The 22,500-nt window shown below is 41.2% G+C and overlaps 2 protein-coding genes and 1 pseudogene across 2 annotated transcripts; 2 read left to right on the top strand and 1 right to left on the bottom strand.

The window, feature by feature from the left end:
• Positions 1 to 21,649, top strand: part of LOC136536408 (WAT1-related protein At5g64700-like) — a 59,182-nt pseudogene extending 37,533 nt beyond the window's left edge.
• Positions 3,132 to 7,637, bottom strand: LOC136513313 (uncharacterized). The gene is made up of 12 exons (XM_066507303.1): positions 7,309 to 7,637; positions 6,407 to 6,828; positions 6,232 to 6,312; positions 6,020 to 6,142; positions 5,668 to 5,912; positions 5,373 to 5,579; positions 5,170 to 5,262; positions 4,690 to 4,791; positions 4,191 to 4,592; positions 4,007 to 4,114; positions 3,726 to 3,911; positions 3,132 to 3,388 (listed from the first exon to the last, which is right to left on the bottom strand). The coding sequence occupies exons 1-12, from the start codon at positions 7,635 to 7,637 to the stop codon at positions 3,377 to 3,379; spliced, it is 2,310 nt and encodes a 769-aa protein (XP_066363400.1). The 3' UTR covers positions 3,132 to 3,376.
• On the top strand, positions 9,339 to 12,884 carry LOC136513304 (uncharacterized). The gene is made up of 4 exons (XM_066507293.1): positions 9,339 to 9,778; positions 10,112 to 11,854; positions 11,939 to 12,026; positions 12,123 to 12,884. Exons 1-4 carry the CDS (start codon positions 9,339 to 9,341, stop codon positions 12,882 to 12,884), a joined length of 3,033 nt encoding a protein of 1,010 aa, XP_066363390.1.
• Positions 21,650 to 22,500: the final 851 nt, after the last annotated feature.

The following is a 22,500-nucleotide window of genomic DNA, read 5'->3' as shown; positions in this document are numbered from 1 at the left end:
AGAAACAAGCTGTACTCTCGGTTGGCAAATCCCTTCAGTCCCGGTTTCCTAACCGGGAGCATAAATCCGGGACTAAAAAGCTCCTCCTTTAGTTCCGGTTTCTCACCCGGGACTAAAGGGCCTGTACTAAAGGTTTTCTTTTTTTTGTTTCTATTTTCAATTGATGATTCGTTTTTGTTTTCGAATAGATTTTCGAATACGCATTCTACGCTGCTAATAATATACGTATTCTACATGCTTATAATGTTCGAACATTTTGTACAAACTAAAGTATGAAACTAACGTATATATTACATGCATATACATATATTGTACGTTATTTTATGTACATATAATATATATATATATACATATATATATATATATTACAAATAAAGCTTGCATTGTATATTCTATCATATCCTTGGGATAACAAATTCACTCCATCTGGTTTGGCTTTCATGTTTCGTTCATGTCATTGTAGAACTCGCGGGCGGAGTTTAAGACCTGGTCATTAAGAAATCCTGCTATGGTCTCTTGAATTGCTTTCAGTTGGTCACGTCGTATGACTTTTTTCTTCAACCATAGAGTCTTCAATAAAAGTTAAAGGAAAAGTATTAATATATATATATATATATATATATATATATATATATATATATATATATATATATATATATATATATATATGTTGATCACGTGATTACTTATATATATGAGCAATAAAAGAAATTGTGAATATATAAATATATTTATATAATGTACTTTGAGGATCTCTTCAGGAGTTCTTTTTGAGTACGCCATGATAAACTCGCAAACATAGTATCCGCAGTAGTTGGTCCCCTGTTCTTGTCTCAGAACCCACTTTTACAAGAAAAAAGATCCGGTGAATTGAAAGCATGCATGGTGTTAATTGAATTATATATATATATAAATGTAGCTAGTACTTACTTTGTGTGCGATTACATCTAGTGGCGCTTTGCAATGTTTCATGTGATGTTCCTCAATAATTTTTTTCCAAACACTGCGCCCAATAAAATAAAAAATTAATTTGGCCTTTAATAATTATTGTAGTTAAGAGATCGGGGTATATATAGTTGCTAGAGAGACCAAATTACCCTTGGATAATATCTATCATGTCTTGTTACTCTATTTGCTCTTTTCTTAACGAGTCTAAGATGCTCAACCGACTATTGGCCATATCGATGACCATCAATATCCAGTGATTGCTGCATATATTTTTATACACAAATATGATCGACATTAACTAGAGTCAACATATATATATATGGGAGATAGCTTAGCTAGTAAGAAAATAATTGAACCAATTTCCATATGATCGACATTAATTATTTAACACTCACTTGAAGTTGTAGGGGAAGAGTATGTCCTTGTTTTGTTGGTTCACTAAGAACCTCATGAGATTTTTCTTGAGTTCAGCTTTCCATTCAGGCGGGGGATTAGGGTGTTTGAATAAGACATTTGGATCAACAAAACCAACATCATTATCCTTTCTCTTTCTGAGTTCTGTCATCTCATATCTGCATATATAAAAATATAGTGTGAGGATATATAATATATATATATACATGTAGCTTTATATATATACACTTTAATAGTAGAAAATAATCACACTTACAGACAATAGCAGCTAATGAGACTTTCGTCGAGAGAGTCTAGGTGGCATGGTTGGTGTAATTCTAAAAACTCGACATATATAACGTCATCGCCACGGAAGTAATGTTGGTTTCTAACTCTGACAGAAACATAGGTCTCTCCCCGTTCACACGCCGCCATGTACCACTTATTTAGCAGGTACATTTGTGTACCCAGTTCACCTAAGGCCTTAGGGTTGTATAGACTCTTTCCATGTTCAAATTTCTTCCAATGATCCACTTTCAGAGCAGATGGTCCTTCAGCGAGCACTTGGGCAAGGTCCAAACCAGTATCCTCGTAAAACCAAATCAGGTCCTCAAAATCGACGTCCAGTAAGTCTAAGTTTAAACCATATTCATTACGAATGACAAAAGGGGGGACTGATTGTTGCGATTGTTGTTCGAGTTGTGCAACACCTTTCTCTGCTCTAGTCTTTTTCTGCGCCGCCTCAAATGACTTGGTGAGAGAGCGGTCGTAGTCCGATTTTGGCAGGGTCTTTTGAGATTCCCGCTTTTTTTGGTCCACCTTCTTTCTTAGAAGATCTGGAGGTAGGTAGAAGTACGGTTTCTCCGGGTTCTCCCTCGCTTCTCGTTGCTTTCTTACTTTTTCGAAGAAACTGTTCACATCTTTTTGTACTGCAGCATTTAATTCCTTTTCACCTTTCTCGTAAGACAATTTTTGGGGACACTACAAGATTTTCGGTCTACTGCAACACCAAAAAAGTGTAGCAAAAGACCCAAAAATGGTAGCCATAGTAATTTTGCTACCAATTTTTTTTGGTTAAATGTCGTTGCACTTGTAAGGGTAGCAACAGCATAATGCAATGGGTTACATTTTAGTTGCGACACACAGCCCCTCTATTGCAACACTTTTGACGCTTTTGCAACACCTGGTGAGTGTTGTAACAAAAGCAATTGCAACCACTATGGGTGTGGTAATAGTATCAATTGCAACGAACTAGGCGTTGCTAGCGATACGTATTGCGACACGCTGGTCGTGTAGCAACACAATGCAAGCGCAACGCAACACAGGTGTTGCAATCGTGGTTGTTGCTACGCAGAGAAAGCATTGCAATAGAGGTTCTCTATTGCCACGTCGCCTAAATGGTTGCTATAGGTGGCTTAGGTTATTGCAACATCTCTTCAGGTTGGTTGCTACAGAGAGGTCATATATTGCCACGTTTCTGAATGGTTGCTATAGATGGCATAGGCTATTGCCACGTTACTTAGGTTGGTTGCTACAGACAGGTCATCTATTGCCACGTTACTAACTATCTGGTTGCTATAGGTAGATTCCTCTATTGCCACCGTCATCTTTTTGTAGTTGCAAGAGATAGTTTCTCTATTGCCACGATTATCGTACCTATTGCCACGACTAAATGTGATTGTTATATGTGCCATCATATATTGCAACGCCAGATTAATATATTAATAATTCATGTTGCGACACTTTGTTTGGTAGCTTAAATTAATAATCGCAAAACGACAAATACATAATGAAGGAAGCATCGACATCCATTAAAACGAAATATAATTTGTTCATACAAAATCTTTAACAAAACACACCGAGTGTCAAACTAAATGAGAACACAAGTAGATAGCTTAACACATAATAATGTGTTAAGCACAGACAACTGTTTGAACTCATTCGAATCAAAAGACTAATGTCTACTGTAGCAGCGAAGGTTCCCTTGATATGTATGTTGGCCATCGTCCCACCATTCGCATGCTCCTTCTCAAACTCAAGATTCCTCCTGAAAAAATCATTGACATGCATTAGTTAAACTGAGACTAGTGGTGGCAAAGCTAATTGAACACTGAAGCAAAACACGAGCTGCAGTACTAGAGTTCTGTGAGCTGCAGTACTATCAACCATGAACTTTGAAGCGTAAAGCAAATATAAACATACATGCAGCTGCCTCCCAAGACATTTTATGAGCACAAACACATCCATATATATTTCTAATCAGCAAGAGGAAACTAAGCCTGGACCATATTTAGGAGCAGAACAAAAGAATAGCTATGTACTTCTCCAAAAGGACTATATGTTCCTTTTTAATGCAAAGAGAGATAAAAGGTTTCACATAGTACCTGTGTATTCTTTTTGGACAATGCAGATCTTTTCCTAGCCGCAGTTTCCTTCAGTTGCTTTGCTGTAGTATAAACAGCACCCGAATTCGCTGCCAAATTACTTCTAGTCATGCGCCCTCTAGTGAGACGTTCTTCAGCTGCGGAAGAAGGGGGTTGTTGTTCTAGCTGGCTGGTTTCTTGGGTAACCTGAAAATAAATGGTTGGTGGTAAAAATTACACCCCTTGACAAGAATATGACATGCATGTTACAATTAAACATTCTTCAATTATCATCAAACTACCTGCTGACTATGCATCATGTGTTCTCCCATTGTAGTTGTTACATTTTGTGTCCCCTCAATTGTTGCAGCAGCAGCAACATTTTCAGTTGGCTCCACAATTGTGCTAGCCTGCATTTTGAATTGGGTTCAAGATCATGATTTTCAGTTCAATAAACTATGAGAACATAGATGTTGTTAATATTACCTTTTGTACTGAAGCTTGCTGTTGGGCTGCTTGCAACATTAACATAGCTTGCCTAAGTGCTTCTCTATCAGCCTCCCTTTCCTTGTTCATCTGTTCAAGCTGACGCCTATGTTCTTGCCTCTCAGCTTCCCTTTCAACTTCTTGAGCTTCTAGTCTATCTTGCAGCCGTCCAAACGATTCAATGAGGGCTTCCTCCTGTTGCAGTTTGCGCTGGTAGTCCTCCGATAGTAGCTCCTTTCTAGTTGGGTACCTTGCAAGGTAACCATTAGCATGCATCTTGTTTGATTTGATTTTTCTCGTTTCCTTGTAGGTTGATTGGAAAATCTGGTTCTGCTCCAAGTCTGAGACGACATTTGCGTCAGGCCTTGACTCCAGCTCCATAATCTTCCTGGTTGCATTGTCCTAACAAAGCAAAGACATTTAGTTAATTAAAACTTTAATTCTAAGCGAGGACAGTTGCATCACTTAATAAGGGTTGTAAAAACTGTTTAATACTCACATAGACTTCCCTAGATTCCTCGCTTGTCCATTGTCCATTTTGTTGGTGGGTCATCATAAAAAGCTCCATATCATTTGGCTCTTCACCAGTTAGTTGGTCCCTCTAATTAGGCAAGAATGTAAAAAAATTAGCCATATTTCATAATCTAGTGAAATGTAGAAGCTTTTATAAACTGTAAAGATCAGGAAGATATCCACCACGAATTTAAAAACAGAAGATAACAGAAATATTTATTGCTATTGAAAAAGAACAGGAATCCAAATTCTTCTTTTTGTTGGCACACATTAGTTTTAGTACTTTTCAGCTTTCTGTATACAAGGATGCAAAATATATTTTTTTGTAGTGGGCAGTGGGCTAAATATCTCTATCAAATACAAAGACTATATAGGTTATAACAATATCATGTCATTGTCATTCGGGGGCACAAGCACAAACCATAAAAAAATGCCTGAAGGAAAACCTTGTGACAGAATTTTTTACCTTCTCATAGCTCAATTGAGAAAAACCCTTTGATCCTGTAACATGGTGTATCTGTCGATTGTGCCGATTCTGAGAATTCTTATTGCTAATCCTCTGCACAGAACCAGCAATGATTTGATTTTTATAAAATCAGCAGTGCGCAAAACATAAACCTTGACGTCAGAAGTGGAATTGGCAAGTTTTTTTAAAAATTGGGAACAAACCTGGAATTCTTCGGTGCCAAAATACGACACCAGATAGTGCCACTCAACAATGTCTAATTCTTCTGGCCTATGTCTCATTCTCTCTTCATAGGTGGTGTACGCCTTGTAGGTAGCACTAAATGTAGATCGCCATCCTTTGTAACGGTCATTAGCCACCGTCCATATCTTGATTCTGTTCGCCTCGTTATCCTCAAGGTCCCACTTAGCCTGCTCAAGGTAAAGCCTAAATAAATTACTTCTTAAACAATAATTTGGTATTGAAATTTTGACATCCACATGGATAACAGAAGCTTACCAGCACATCGTTTGCTATTGCAATTTTGACATCCACATGGATATCTCTCCATGTTCTTATTCCGATGAGAGGTGCTCTTTTCCTCGTGAACAGTGTTATTTCATCAACAAATATTCGTTTGTTTGAACCTACAGGTCCTCCAAGCCTAGAGAACTGGATGCTAAGCTTCTGAGACGCCTCCCTAGTTCTCTTGTTTGTTGCTGTCCATCCTTTCAAGTTACCTCTTGGCTTCCTCTTTTTGGAGTCTTGTCCATGAAAAACAATTATATACAAAGCAAAACACTTAAAAAACTATTGACATAGTTTAAAATTAACTGAACCTCACAATAAATTGAAAATATTCATTACTTACTAGTTCCCTCTCCCTGTGGAATGAAACGCCGAGCATGAGATGGTCTGTTTACTGGCGGTGTGGGGTTGCTATCTTCACTTGAAAGTACTACATCTGTATGATGATTACTGTCCACATATGCCACTGCAGAAAATATTGGTCACTTGTGTAAGATATGATATGTTTGTGAAGGAATATTAACAATAGACATGTAGGGACAGATGTTATATTACTAATATCATTCAGTTGTCCTTGCACCCTTAACCATTCTTTGTAAGTTTTGGTGGTGTCATCCCTGTCGATATCTTTCAAATCTGGGTCAGCCAAGCTAATATTAGTACAAAGGCTTCTCCAATATAAAATAATACAACAATTTTGAAATATATAGGAGTCCAACATAACACTTACCCATGAATCGGTTTTCCTTATGCATGACGTGCAACCATTCCTTGTAAGCATCAATTGACTCCTCATCTTCATCTATATTCTCTTCCCTAATGGGTCTCCTTCCAAGTACTTTCAAGGGTGTTATGTTCACATTCTGGTCTATTTTTTGTTCCTTGGACAGCAATAGTCTGACCTGTCTTTCCTCCTCATTACATGCTATCATAGCATCTGCATTGACTTCTTCTTCGATTTCGTGTAATGTTGCTGCATTACCACATCTCCTCTTGTAGTACAAATAGTCCCTTACCCTATACCCCAATTGTAATTTCATTGCAAGCAAGTTACTCAGGGTGAGATCAGCCCTAGTGATTCTAATAGTAGAAGACTCTTGCCCCCCCGGCAATCCCTCGCAAGTGAAATAGAGAGTCCATGTTTGATCCGAGCTGCCAAATATTACAATAGTATCAAACTTAAGCACTAGTGATGATACAACATATACTTAAAAGGAAACCAGTGTACATATAGTATGTGTACAGACAGAGAAAGTAATTAAAACTTAGTGCCACTTATTTGAACTATATGTGCACCCCCATGACTGAAATTAAAGTAAACCAAAAAAATATTTATACTAGGAAACACTAAATATTGCACACTTGTTCTTCTTAGCTTAATTGATAGGAAATGCCTACAGTCCCATTCTAAATTAGAAATATGTATACTATGTGTATGGACAGAGACCAAACTCATTAATCCCTACATATCATTAATCCCAGGCATTCGATCTACATTATCCCCATGGCGCACTGCTTCCTGCATGTCCCTGCAGCGTCGATGCTCTTAGGCTACATTTTTCCCAGAACATTTTCAAGATTATATATCTAAAACTCTAAACCCGAGATGTTGAATCCAAAAATATGTGTTACCTATCATTGGTCTCATTGATTGGCAGGGAGCTCTCTTGTTGATCACCAAGTGCTGCTGTCGACCTGGATGAACGTGTTGCCCCAAAAAGGGACATGGTGGCGTTGGGTCTGTATGAACTTGCCGGCGCCGCTGCCGGAGTTGTTGGCATCCCGGACGAACGTGTTGCCCCAAAAAGGGACATGGTGGCGTTGGGTCTGGATGAACTTGTCGGCGTCGCCGCCGCCGCCGCCGCCGCCGCCGCCGCTGGAGTTGTTGGCATCCCCGCTCCTGCAGGTGTGCGCATCGACGTCGAGGATGGAGGTGTTCCACTCGTTGGAGTTGTCGTCATGTTCGACTTCTCTTTGGTGGAATCCAAAAACCCTAACCGTGTGGAGGCGGCGACGTGGTAGATGAGGAAGTCGCGAAATAAAAGGGGGCGGCGTGGGGGGAGGAAACGGGAAGTCGCGAAATAAAAGGCGGCGACGTGGTAGATGAGGAAGTCGCGAAATAAAAGGGCGCGAGAGTTTTTTGTCATGGACCGTCCGCCAAGAGTAGACACCCAAACTTCTATGAAACACTGCTGGACTCAATCAAATTTTGCTTTTGCATCTGGATACATATTTCGATGAAGCCAACATTGCTTTCTTGGTGCCACTCAGTCCCAGATGACTCAAACTTCCAAAGTAATATAAGTTTCTTTTGTTCTCCCTAATTCTCACTCATGCCAAGTGTGGGAAGGATTTCTGCATAAGTGAACCACGTGAATGGTATATATGTAAGCCAACATGTCTGAGTGGGTGTGAGTTGGTTGTTGATATCTTTTCATAGGTTTGGGCTTGACCAACTCCTATGAGGTCTCTTAAAAGTAAATAAACTAGTGGGATAAGTTGGATAAGTACTCTGAAAGTTGGCCCTAGTAAAAAAACTAGTAGTATTAGAGGAGAAAGTACTCTGTACTCTACATGTAACTCTTAGATGACTAGGAAAAACTACACATGGTAAAATTCTAGTCTCTAAGTCATAGCAAAAATTCAGACTTAGCCATTTTTGCATATGTCTGTCCCACGGTAAAAATCAAATTTGACAATGTCCAAGTCATGGTAAAAATTTCAGCATGTCCATCTCATGGTAAATTTAGGGACTTAGCCAAAATTTTATATATCCATCTTATGCCGATCGAGCTGCATGCATGCTTCTCCGATCTCATGAATCGTGATGCGTGTGGTGGACTTAGCCAAAATTTTCTGATGCGCTGCCTACCAACCCACCGGATGGTCCGCCAAATGATCTGGACGGTCCGCCACTTGTAGCGGACGGTCCTCTGAACTCCACGGACGGTCCGCAGTACATAGGAGAATACTTCAGGTATACGTGCGGCTCGGACGCAGGGCATGGCCGCTTGCCCACAGCCCACCCCGTCCGTCCCTGCCTGACTCGCTTCTTCAGGGGATCCTCAGGGGGCGCTGCGCACGAGGGTGATTCAGGGGGCGCTGCGAACGAGGGTGGAGTCGCGATCCTCAGGGGGCGCTGCACACGGGGGTGAGGGCGACCGCCGCCACTGCTCGGCATCTGGACTCCTCCGACCTTCGCTCCACTGCCCTTCGGACCTCCATAGAGGTGCAACCCGTGGATCACAGAATCAGTTTTGAAGGTATGAGAATCAAAAGCTCCCAGCCTCCGATGTCTAATTTGTATTACCATATAGCTCGCTAATTGTGCTGTAATGTGATTAATTTAGGTAGAGTATAGCTGATTTCTGCCCTGATTTCCACGTCGATCGATCAATCAGACAAGCCGTCCTCGCGGCGAAAGGTACGAGATCACTATGGGCTGCACATATATAGTTCAATTATGTATGTAAATACGCTGGCTAAATTGGTGATCATCGTTCATCTTCATCACGCAGATGTCAGGCGATGATAGGAGTTGGATGCGCTTGCCTCGTTCTTCAACCGAGTGGCAGAACAAATTCATGCAGTTTTTGGACAGGACATATAGTGGCACTTCGAGGGGTGGAACTGCAGCATGTCCGTGCCGTAAATGTCTATGCATGTCACACAGAACACGGGCTGTGCTTCAGATTCATGTCCTTTCAACAGGGTTTGCTGAAAGTTTTATAATGGAAGGGGAAGGTTCAGCTGATGTGGTTTTTCACAATGAAGATGCAGGACCTAGTGATGTACAAGTACACAATGACGACCCAGCAGCAGCAGATGTACAAGTACAGAACGATGATGAAGGTGCACCACATGATTCTGGAGTAGACAATGAAGAAGGCGGCGCACCGAGTGAAGATGATGAGGCCAGTAATTTGATTAAATCCCTAATCAGAGGTGAAATACGAGGAGAGATCGGTGATGAAGACGAGCCGAACGAGCAAGCCAAGGTCTTCTTCAAGTTACTACAGGAGGCAAAAAAGGAATTATATCCAGGTTGCGAAGATGGTACAAAGATATCTTTTATTGTGGAACTTTTCCAGGTTAAGTGCATGTATGGGATAAGTAACAAAGCATTGGAGGGGGTACTCTTTCTGATCTCAAAGTTTCTCCCTAAAGGTCATTGTGTCCCAAACACAATGGAGAAAGTGCAAAGGGTGGTTCGCGATCTAGGCTTGGACTATATCAAGATAGATGCATGTGAGAATCATTGTGTGTTATTTTGGAAGGAATATGAGAAGTTTGATATATGCCCCAAATGTAAAGCATCTAGGTGGAAAACAGATGACCGTGGTGATGGCCATGTGAACGATGGTCATGATAAGAAACGTCGTCGTGTCCCAGTCAAAATCCTTCGATACTTCCCTCTCACACCTCGGCTACGCAGATTGTACATGTCAGAGAGCACGTCATCAGAAATGCGTTGGCATGAGGAAGGAAGAATAGATGATGGCAAACTACGTCATCCTGCTGACTCCAGGGCATGGAAGCACGTGGACAATATGTTTCCACGATTTAAAGAAGCTCGTAACGTTCGACTGGGTCTTGCTTCTGATGGCTTCAACCCATTTGGTATGCAAAATGTTACTTACAGTTGTTGGCCTGTTATCCTAATACCTTACAATTTGCCTCCTTGGTTGTATGAGAAACAATCTTATTGGATCATGTCGATGTTGATACCTGGCAAGAAAACTCCTGGAATGAATATTGATGTTTACTTGAGGCCCCTCATTGATGAGTTGAAGGCGCTGTGGAATACTGGTGTTAATTGTAGGGATGTAAAGGCAAAGGAAAACTTTACACTCCGTGCTATGCTACTTTGGACAATCAATGACTTCCCTGCATATGCGATGCTTTCTGGTTGGAGCACAAAAGGAAAATTTGCATGTCCTTACTGTCACAAGGATACAGATTATTTGTGGTTGAAACATGGGAAGAAGTTCTGCTACATGGGACATCGTCGGTTTTTGCCCTTAGACCATCCATGGCGCATGAACAAGATGAGCTTCAACAATGAAGAGGAAACCAGAGAGGCTCCAGTTCCACTGTCTGGTCAAGATGTATTAGACCAATATGCAACTTTTCATCCAACGGGATTTGGAAAGGACATATCAAAAAAGAGGAAGCGTGATGAAGACGCAAGATGGCACAATTGGAGGAAGAAGAGTATTTTTTTTGAGCTCCCCTACTGGTCTTCTTTGATCATAAGGCATAATTTGGACGTGATGCATATTGAGAAAAACATATGCGAGAGCATATTAGGGACTTTGCTTGAAATTGAAGGGAAATGTAAGGACAGCGAGAATGCCCGCCTTGACATGGAACATCTTGGGATCAGGCAAGATCAGCATCCTGTGATTGATGATGACACGTACACCTTGCCAGCAGCGTTGTACTCTCTAGACAAGGATGACAAGAGGATTTTATGCCAATTTCTTCAAGGAGTGAAGATGCCTGATGGGTTCTGCTCCAATTTAAAGAGATGTGTTGACGATAAAACATGTAAGGTGTCTGGACTCAAAACTCATGACTACCATATTATTCTACAAAAACTATTGCCCTTAGTCATTAGAAGGATTTTGCCAGAAGATGTTGCCAGGCCATTGATTGAGCTCAGTAGGTTCTTCAGTGCACTTTGTTCAAATGAGTTGGTGCCAGCAGATCTTGACAAACTAGACAGTTCAATTAAAGAGACTCTTTGTCAGCTTGAGATGGTTTTCCCGCCTGCATTTTTTGACATAATGATTCATTTACCGGTCCATCTAGTTGAAGAGGCTAAACTAGGAGGGCCCGTGTGTTACAGATGGATGTATCCAGTAGAGAGGTATCTACGTACTGCTAAAGGATATGTCAGGAACAAGGCACAACCAGAAGGATCAATAGCCGAGGCATACATAGCTGAGGAGTGTCTTACATTTTGCTCTCGATTCTTCGACGTCGACACCAAGCTGAGTCGAGCTGATCGTCATGAAAATACAGTTGTGAATGAGCCTCCAAGTGGTCTAAGCATATTTAGTGAAATTGATTACAAGAGGAGAGGAAATAAGCTTAAGAATTTGGAGAAAGTTGAACTTCAAAAGATGAGGCACTACATAATTACTAATTGTGATGAAGCCAGGAAATGGGTAGAGTAAGTCGCAATTTTTACCACTAAATTTATCTTTTATCTGCTTGTTTGTGGCATCAACTAATAATTTGGTGCACTCTGATGTAGGGAGCATAAGACACAACTAACAAGGGATAGTTCAATTAACATTAAAAAACGACACAAGGAGCATTTTGTAAGATGGTTTGAAATCGAGGTATGTAGTATTATTTTATATTTTTAAATTCAACTTTATGGTCAGACCAACGTAGTAATTAACCGGTAGATGTCTAACTTGATTTTTAAATTGCAGATAGCAAAACTATATGAGAAAGGGGAAGCAAGTAAACTGATGCATGCCCTTTCTCAAGGACCTGACCCTCGAGCTCGTGTGTTGAATAGAGTGCACATCAATAATTGGCTATTTCGGATAGCTGCCATAGAGAAAAGTCTCGTGACACAAAATTCTGGTGTCCTTGTGAAGGGTGACGATAGTATAGGCAACATGACCTGGTATGGAGTCATTAGAAATATAATCTCACTGGAATTCCCACAAGAAAAAGAAGTTATATTATTTCAGTGTGATTGGTATGATGTGCCGGCTACCAGTACCAGCAGAAGCAGAGGGTACACTAGGGACAAATTTGGTATTATCGACATTGCTACTTCCATGTTTAGATATTCAAATGAACCTTACATTCTTGCTTCAAACGCTGAACCGGTGTTTTATGTCCCTATCGTGAACAAGCCGAGATGGTCTACTGTTGTTTTGGTGAGACCAAGAAATTTGTTTTCCATGCCAGACACAGGAAATGACGCCGATGCACTTGATGTGGGAATCCAAGAAATGAATGAATCAGGCCAAGGTCAGGAATTCTTAAACTGGTCAAGACAAGATAGGGCAGGCACAACTGGTTCTGCCGCCATTATTAATCAAGTGCGTAGCGAAGCAATTCCCGAACCTGTTGATGACTATATTGGTGATGATGATTCTGACGACGAAGACACCTACATTGATGATGGGGTTATTGCACCAGTCATGGAAGAAAATATAGAAGATGATTTCTTTGCTTGAAGACAATTTTTTTTGTTGCACTGTTTGGTGGGAAGGGTCAATTGTCCTTCATATGCATATGTCGCACTTTATTATTTTTTTCTTTTGAACTGATGACATGGTTAAGTTTGAACCGTTGCATGGAACCTTAATGTTCGTTATGCTAATGAATACCTCTTGAGATAAATGTTTTAAGTATTTGAAATAAAGAGGTAAGTGGAAAGTTTTGAAATAAAAATCACGATTGCCCAAGAGTAATCACCGGTCGGCAAATGTTTGGACAAGGAAAGGTTCATTAGTGTGGTCACCATGTGACTGATGGTGCACGGTCAGGCATTTACTATCGCTAACAAAGTGACCAACCACCCCGGTACAACTTCAAGTACTAATTAACATCCACGCATACTTAACATCAAGTACTTAACAGCAACTACTACTTAACAGAAAGTTTCAGACACCAGGCATAAGGACGGAGATGCCGAGATGGGGCCAGGGTTGGGGCGTTTTATAACTCATAAGGTCTTCAATCATATCAAATAAATTAAAACCTGAGTTACAACGAACACACCTACATAGCGCAGTGGTGTAGAAGGTTTTATCTGAACCAGAGCTCCATGGTTCGAATCCTGTGGGGAGCACTTTTTAATTTTAATATATGCGTCCCCAATTCTTTTCTTTCCATACTTTTTTTAAGTTTTAAATTCGTTGCAATTATCAAAGTATATTGCAACCAAAAATAAGCGTTGCACTTGAACACAATTTTCGCTTCGACCCCATAGATTTCGTTGCAATAAAATTTAGCACTTGCAACAATATCAAAGTATATTGCAACTGCCAAAAAAGGTTGCAATTGACCCCCACTTTTGCTTCGCCTCCAAGAGTTCTCGTTGCATTAAGTATCTAGCATTTGCAACGCTTGTCAAATTTTATGCAACACAAAAAAACCGTAGCAATAGTCAAAACCAAATGCAACTAACGTAAATGTAGTTGCAGTACTACCACACAATTGCAACCAAAATCAAGTCTATTGCAACCATTTTTCACCATTGCAATATCGTCCACCAAATGCAACAGAGCTTTGCAACATCTTGAAAACCGTTGTATTAAAGGCATGTATCGCTACCATTTTTTAGAATGGTTGTAATACAACAATCTCTGGCAACCAATTTTTCTACGTTGCAATTCTTCGGCGTTGCAGTAGACCAAAAATCTTGTAGTGGGAATAACTGGATTAGAGGATGCTTTCTTCTTTGTCGTCTGGTGGGCCAACGACTTTATTTGCGGGGCGGACCTCTTAGGAGCTGGCTGCTTCTGGGTCATCAAGGGAGGCGGGGTAGCCGTTGGAGACCTCCTTGGAGGCGTTGGAGACCTCCTTGGAGGTGGCGGCGGTGGCGGCGTTGCATAATCATTGCCCGGAGCACTATGATGATCTGGAGATTGAATAATTGGACTTAGGTTGGCGGAGGCCCTGTTGTGTGAGTACAAAAAAGAAAAATTAGGTATAAGAAATTATTATTATTAATCATGCATGTCAATAGAAAATTAGTGAAAAAATTGTTTCGTTAACTTTTGTCCGCACCTATTGTCTGGCAGTTAAGGAAGCGGCGGTGGACTAGAGACCCCAGAAATAATGATGTAGCGCTTGCGCCATAGTATGAATGTCTTCTCTGCTTCTTCTAGAGTCTTCTCTGCTTCTCCTAGATGTATAACAAATTTATATATATAAAAATACAAATTTATAACTCTCTAATATATATATATATATATATAACAATACAAATTTATAACTCTCTAATATATATATAACAAATTTATATATATAACAAATTTATATATATCAATACATAGTACGTTGGGGCTAGCGACGTTGGTGGCGCATGGGGCGGCCGACGTTGGGGTTCCAGTCGAGGCCGTGCACCTCCCGCGCGTGCTCGCGGAGGAGGCGCATGGGGTTCTGCGGCGGCGGGAGCCGCGCGGCGTCGAAGAGGCGCACGGAGCCGTCCCCGGAGGCGGCGGCGCAGAGGGAGTCATGGGACTCGGACCACGCATAGTCGAAGAGCGCGTCGGAGGTCGGGAAGGAGAAGATCGGTGCCGGGTCTGGTGGCGACGAGGTCAAGGACGATGAGGTGGCCACGGGCGACGGTGACGAGAGCGGCGGCGGCAGTGGCGATGGGAGATGAAGACGAAGAGTGAGGAGGAAGAAGAAACAGCCGCCTTATATAGGGGAGGGACCTTTAGTCCTGGCTCCTGTAAACGTCCGGGACAAAAAGACCTTTAGTCCCGGCTGGTATTGCGAGCCGGGAATAAATGTGTATTTTGGCGGCCGCAAAAAATGCAGCCCACCTTTAGTCCCGGGTGGTTGATCTACCCGGGACTAAAGTTGGGCTGCAGTTTCACTTACCGCCCGTTTCAAGCTCCATTTATTTTTTATATATTTCTTTCTATAAAAAGTTAAAGTCTTGTTAATTGCACAGTAAATTAAATACAAGGCATAAAATTCTTTTAAAATAATATGGATTTACTTTTGCTTTATTGCACACAGGAAAATTGTGTGACCTAAAGTTTTTTGTTTTTTCTTATAAATATTGAAACATAATGTCACTAATAATTACTATTTCATTAATGCAAAAATGTAGTGTTTAATTTAAATCATTAAAACTTTTGTTTTTGATTGGAAATTTGTTTTCACATCTTTTTAACGTAAATCTTTTCATTTTTTCATCACTCATTGTCCAAAAGCGACATGGAAATCCCACCATCAAACACAAATTTAATCTGAACATAGAAAAAAAGAAAACACCTAATAAACATCTCTGAATTCAAAATTATTACATAATACCTCTAATACACACTATTAAATATCACTATATATATCAAGCGGGCACAGTAGTAAACTTCTTCTTAACGTATATCCCTTGGTTATGATCGCGCCATAACCATGGAGTATCCTCATCATTTAGCTGGATGCTTGGGTCTTTGTTCACTGTGAAGGGTGGAATTCGGTCATCCTTTTCATAATCCTCTGATATGTCTGACTTGTCTTCAATTCCAACGATATTTCTTTTCCCTGAAAGAACTATGTGGCGCTTTGGCTCATTGATTGGGTCGTTGTTGTTTTTCCTCTCTTCGGTTTTGTAGACATGCCCTTGACATAGAACACCTGATTCACATCCTTGGCAAGGACAAATGGTTTGTCTTTGTACCCAATATTGTTGAGGTCCACGGTTGTCATTCCATACTGGTTGTCGACTACTACCCCGCCTCCAGTCGCCTTTACCTATTGGCACTTGAACAAAGGTACCTTAAAAGTAGGTGCATAGTTTAGTTCCCATATCTCCTCTATGCGGCCATAATATGTTTGCTTATTTCCATTTGGGTCGGTGGCATCTATGCAGACACCACTGTTTTGGTTGGTGTTCCTTTTATCTTGGGCTACTGTGTAAAATGTATTCTCATTTATCTCGTATCCTTTGTATGTGAGGATATGCCACGATGGCTGCCTAGCCAACAAATACAGTTACTCATCAATACTCTCATCACCCTGACATTCTTTTCGCAACCAGTCGCTGAAAGTTTCCATGTGCTGACGCGTAATCCAAGCTTCAGACTTCCCTGGAAACTCGGATCGGAGCAACTCTTTATATGTCTCGATATACGGATCCACCAAGGAGGAGTTTTGCAGAACTGTGTAGTGTACTTTATTAAAACAATTGTCCTGTGTACCAATATATGGTTTCTTCCCTAGTGTCCTCTTTCCACTTAGTCTCCCCTCGTGTCGTGATTCAGGAACACCAATCGGGTCAAGGTCAGGAATAAAGTCAACACAAAACCTAAATGACCTCCTCTGTTCCATAGCCCTTAGCGATGCTTCCTTCTGGCCGAGCACGATTGTGAACATATTTCTTTAGGACTCCCACGAACCTCTCAAAGGGGAACATGTTGTGCAGGAATACAGGACCAAGAATGCTAATCTCCTTGACCAGGTGAACTAGGAGGTGTGTCATGATATTAAAGAAGGAAGGAGGGAACACCAACTCAAAGCTGACAAGACATTGAACCACATCATTCTGTAGTTTAGCTAGATCCATTGGATCGATTGTCTTCTGAGAAATTGCATTGAGGAATGCACATAGTTTCACGGTGGCTATACGTACATTTGGAGGTAGAATTCCTCTTAATGCAACTGGAAGCAATTGCGTCATAAGCACGTGGCAGTCATGGAACTTTAAGTTTAGGAATTTCTTCTCTGGCACATTTATTATACCCTTTATATTCAAGGAGAATCCAGATGGTACCTTGATGCTTGCTAGGCATTCAAACATACTTTCCTTCTCTTCTTTGTTAAGAGTGTAGCTAGCAGAACTTAAGTAATGGCGTACATCATCTGTCTTCTCTAGATGCAGGTTGTCTTGTTCTTTCAAACACCGCAGGTCCTGTCATGCTTCAAGTGTGTCCTTAGGCTTCCCATACACACCCATGAAGCCTAGTAGGTTCACATAAAGATTCTTTGTTAGGTGCATCACGTCGATCGCGCTACGGACCTCTAAGACTTGCCAATAGGGTAGCTCCCAAAATATGGACTTCTTCTTCCACATGGGTGCGTGACCGTCGGCGTCGTTCGGAATAGGTTCGCTGCCATGTGCCTTTCCAAATACTACTTTCACATCATTGACCATATTGAGTACATCCTCACCAGTTTGGTTGCCCGGCTTGGTCTGGTGGTCTGCCTTACCTTTAAAATGCTTGCCTTTCTTTCTTAGGGGGTGATTCGTAGGAAGAAATCGACGATGGCCAAGGTACACGACCTTTCGACATTTTTTCAAGAATATACCTTTAATTTCATCGAAACAGTGCATGCATGCATTATATCCCTTGTTTGATTGTCCTGAAAGGTTACTTAGAGCAGGCCAATCATTGATTGTTACGAACAACAATGCTCGTAGGTCAAAGTACTCCTGTTTGTGCTCATCCCACACACGTACACCTAGTCTGTTCCACAAAAGTAGAAGTTCTTCAACTAGTGGCCTCAGGTACACATCGATGTCGTTGCCAGGTTGCCTTGGGCCTTGGATGAGCACTGGCATCATAATAAACTTACGCTTCATGCATAACCAGAAAGAAAGGTTGTAGATACATAGAGTAATAGGCCAAGTGCTATGACTACTGCTCTACCCCCCGAAAGGATTCATACCATCCGTACTTAAAGCAAACCTTAAGTTTCTTGCATCATTTGCAAACTCTGGGAATTCTCTATCGATTGCTCTCCACTGGGACCCATCAGCAGGGTGTCTCAACATATTGTCTATCTTACGGTCTTCTTTGTGCTATCGCAACAACTTTGCATGGTCTTTGTTTCTAAACAGACGTTTCAAGCGTGGTATTATAGGAGCATACCACATAATCTTGGAAGGGATTTTCTTCATGGGACGTTCGCCCTCAACATCACTAGGGTCATCTCGCCTGATCTTATACCGCGATGCATGACATACCGGGCATGCATCTAACTTCCCGTACTCCTCGCCATGGTAGAGGATGCAGTCATTAGGACATGCATGTATCTTCTAGATTTCTAATCTCAAAGGGCATACTACCTGTTTTGCTTCGTACGTAGTGGCGGGCGATTTGTTATCCTTCGGAAGCATCTTCTTTTGGATTTTTAGTAACTCCCCAAATCCCTTGTCAGATACACCATTCTTTACCTTCCATTGCAGCAATTCTAGTGTGGTACCCAACTTTTTCTGCCCCACATCATAAGTTGGGTATAGCAATTTCTTGTGATCCTCTAGCATGTGCTCGAACTTGATCTTCTCCTTTTTACTTTCGCATTCTCTTTGTGCGTCATGAATGGCCTGACCAAGATCATCAGCGGGCTCATCTTCTGCCCCTACCTCTTCTTCAGCTTCCCCCATTGCAATATCATTGAAGGCACCATATTCAGCAATAATGTCATCATCGTCCCATTGTTCTTCTTCACCTTCTTCCATTACAACCTCGGTTTCTTCGTGCTTCGTCTAACAAATATAGTTCGGCATGAAACCCGACTTCAACAAGTGTAAATGAAGACTCCTTGAGCTAGCATATTCCTTCAAATTCTTACATATGGCACATGGACAGCACATGAAATCATCGCGTTTGTTTGCCTCGCCCACACGTAAGAAAGAATGCACGCCCTCAATGAACTCTAGGGAGCGGCGATCAGCATTGTACATCCAATGCCGGCTCATCTGCATTACATGACATACATACCATATTAAAACCTAGAACATAATTAGTTAATTATACGACATGCATGCCACCACACAAGGTATTAATTTATGAAAGTCTCGCTACAATGTAGACAATCCCAACTACCACTAAAAAAACTAAAGCTAAAATGCACTTCAGCAGCATAAGGATTTCGCGACCAATTCCAACTAAAACAGACAGATCATGCGTTTGTTCAGCATCTATGGGCTTCTTCCGCAGGATCACTGCCTCATCAGCCGCCGTAGCCACCTGTGCAAGAGAGTTTTGCACGTGTTCAACATACTCTTCCTCCCAGCACCAGCCTGAACATCCAGTGCCATCCCACTGAAATTAAAACAAAAAATTAGAACTTTAATCATAATCATCATGAAAATAAGTATAAATTAACCATAATCATCAAATGTGACAAAATAACTCACATTGTGATCCGGACACTTGTAGAAGATACGGCCCTTGTTGGGACACTCCTTTCTTACCCGGTACTCCATCACAATCTTCTTCTCACACTTGCCGCATGCAATCAGAGGAAGGTCCGGCCTCAGTCGCTTTAGAACCCGATGAGAGGCCGAGGACCCGGAAGCAGTTGCCATCTACTCTCTATACTCATTTTTAATATAATATAAATTTCTCATTTTATAAACAAATAAAATTAAAAAAACTCTAAAATTCTCTATATCTCTAAACCATGAAGTGTGTTATGTATGCAAGAAATGAAAGCTGAATACTAGTTTTGAATAACTACTTTAACCTTTCTTCATCCAAATATGCAAACTTTAAAGTGATTTTGAGCTTAAATGGCTTACAAATAAAAAAATCCACCATAAAAAAACCACATATATCTAGCCCACAAAATGAGATAGGCTACTGATGAAACATGAGAGTATAAAGTTGGTAACCTTTAGAACCGAAGAATCGATGGAGCAATCGAAGAAATCTTATGATTACCGGCGATGAGGAAGAAGAGAGGCCGGCGATGAAGCAAGAACACTGAGCTCGAAGTGGCTCGGGCTCGGGGAGGAAGAAGAGGTATATAGGAGGAGACCTTTAGTCCCGGTTGGAGACAGCAACCAGGATTAAAGGTCTCTTTCTAGTCCTGGATGGAGCCTCCAGCCGGGAGTAGACTTTTACTCCTGGTCGGTGGGACCAACCAGAAGTAAAAGTTAACCTTTAGTCCCGGTTGATAGCTTCAACCGGGACTAAAGGTCCCCTGCAGCAAAAGCCTACCGTAGTAACCGTTGGGCAGGGATCTTTAGTCCCGGTTAGAGCTACCAACCGGGACTAAAGGTTTCTCTAGTCCCGGGCATGAAAAATACCGGAACTAAAGCCAAATTTTGAAGTGGATAAAAAATCGTTTGTATGCTAGAAGGATTATCCAGAGAAGTTAGTTGTGACTGTGACGGAGTGCCTGTTCAGCACGGTGCAAACGTTCGTCGTCGCGGTGGTCGCGGAGCGGGACTTCTCGAAATGGAAGCTCCTTCTTCAACATCAGCTTGCTCGCCATCTTATACTCAGTAAGTTAGTTCTGCCTTTTTTTTCTCCCTCGTCTCAGCGTGTAAAGGCACGTTCTCGTGTAAACATAAAATTTTCAGTCGATCTCTTCCATTGGTGCATTCATTATTGCATTGGTCTTTGGCACTTGCGTTTGACCATGACTTTTTTTTATCATCTTTATTTAGGGTTTAGGGGTTTAAAAAATAGATTAATTTGGTAGTATTTTTCATGTCAAACCAGTCGATATATTAGTTTTGAGTTTTTATTATGTGACCGATCTCGATGGTAACATGTACGCTGGTGGCCAAAGTTTTTAGAGTTTGACTACACATACGTGACTATGAGACGACTGGTTGCATGCTGCAGGGTTCTATGGTGACGGGAGCAACCTACATCCTAGCCCTTGTTTAGTTGGGCGAAATTTAGGAAATGATTACTATAGCACTTCTGTTTTTATTTAGTAATTAGTATTCAATCATAGACTAATTAGGCTCAAAACGTTCGTCTCACAATTTCTAATCAAACTGTGCAATTAGTTTTTTTTTCGTCTACATTTAATGCTCTATACACGTATCGCAAGATTCGATGTAATGGCTACTGTAGCACTTTTTGAGAAAACTTTTTAGAACTAAACAAGGCCCTACAAACTTGGTGCCTACAGATGATGAGGGGGCCCATGTTTTTTGCCGCCTGGACCCCACTCTGCTTCGTTTTCACAGTATTTTGCTCCTCGTTCTTTCTTGGAGAGATTGTTCACCTCGGCAGTTAATCATATTTAACTGTCAGCAGATTAAAGTTGCAATATTCTAAAAACGTATCGAAATAAACTTTTCTTTTCCACTCTTCCTCTCTTGGCAGCATCTTGGGTGGAATTTTGCTGGTTGGAAGTCTTTACACCATCCTGTGGGGTAAAAGCAAAGAGAGTAAGACTGACGATGTTGTCGATGATACTGAGAAAGATGAGCATAAGAAATCTTCACAGGAGTTATCCAGAAGAGCTACAACATACTACGACAGAAGTCAAGGAATCAACATTGACACGCTCGTAATCTAAGATCGATATGGATTCGACTAATGTACTTAACCCCGTTATGTGTTCAAGGTAAAAAAAAAGGATATTTTCCTTAGTAGATAGTAGATCAAGTTTACTAAATCCTTAATCTCCAGGTAGTCTTAGTTGTAATCCTCCTCAAGCAAAACAACATTCCTAATGCCTCTACCGCGTAAGTGTTTTGTTGCTCCTACCGTGTGGCTAAGAATGTCAAGTTACTTTTGGCTAAAATTAGCCTTTATCTAGTTTGGTGCAAATTTTGGCTTGGTAGCCCTTTCATTTGGTCACTTACTGTTAGAACTATTTATCATGATCTTATTAGCCTAATACAGGAACACCTAATCCACTCTTTACGCTTAATTAGGAATCAATTGATGCCACAGACCTTCAGATCGGAGATGCCTATAGGGCCGCTGACGTCCCATGCATGCTCGGGAGCAGGCAGTGTCGGTGTAGAGGTGGTGCCTGACGCCGGCACTGGGAAAGGTCCAGCGGCTAGTCACTAGCCTTCAGGGCTGAACCTGTGCTCCCCCTGATCGGTCTAGTACTTATGTTAGAGTGGCTGCAGCAGGATAACGATCATCTTAGGTGTTGTGCCCTCTTCGTTCTTATAGCATGGGTCAGCCAGGGATCAGGACAAATGTGACCTATTGGGCCCACCGATCATGGGTTGTGATTAGTCAAAACAGACCTATCTTATCTTATCAAATGTTTTCCTAAACGATAAACGACAGACAGTCGGCGAGGTCTCGTGTAGCGTTTAGACCGTGTACACGGCGTGTACAGGGTTTTACATGGATTACTCGTTTTTACTTTATTCGTAAAAATAACTATAATAACCTGTGTATA

This window comes from Miscanthus floridulus, chromosome 2 (assembly GCF_019320115.1).
Source record: "Miscanthus floridulus cultivar M001 chromosome 2, ASM1932011v1, whole genome shotgun sequence".
Taxonomy (NCBI): domain Eukaryota; kingdom Viridiplantae; phylum Streptophyta; class Magnoliopsida; order Poales; family Poaceae; genus Miscanthus; species Miscanthus floridulus.
Note: the sequence above shows the minus strand (reverse complement) of the source record. Positions and strands in the feature narration are given on the sequence as shown.

Coding starts and splice junctions, on each gene's coding strand:
- LOC136513313 (XM_066507303.1), bottom strand. CDS start 7,637: ATGACGACAACTCCAACGAGTGGAACACCTCCATCCTCGACGTCGATG. Junction 4,792..5,169: donor CTCAATTGAGCTATGAGAAG/GTAAAAAATTCT, acceptor TTGCCTAATTAG/AGGGACCAACTAACTGGTGA. Junction 4,115..4,190: donor AGCAAGCTTCAGTACAAAAG/GTAATATTAACA, acceptor TTCAAAATGCAG/GCTAGCACAATTGTGGAGCC.
- LOC136513304 (XM_066507293.1), top strand. CDS start 9,339: ATGTCACACAGAACACGGGCTGTGCTTCAGATTCATGTCCTTTCAACA. Junction 11,855..11,938: donor GAAGCCAGGAAATGGGTAGA/GTAAGTCGCAAT, acceptor ACTCTGATGTAG/GGAGCATAAGACACAACTAA. Junction 12,027..12,122: donor TAAGATGGTTTGAAATCGAG/GTATGTAGTATT, acceptor TTTAAATTGCAG/ATAGCAAAACTATATGAGAA.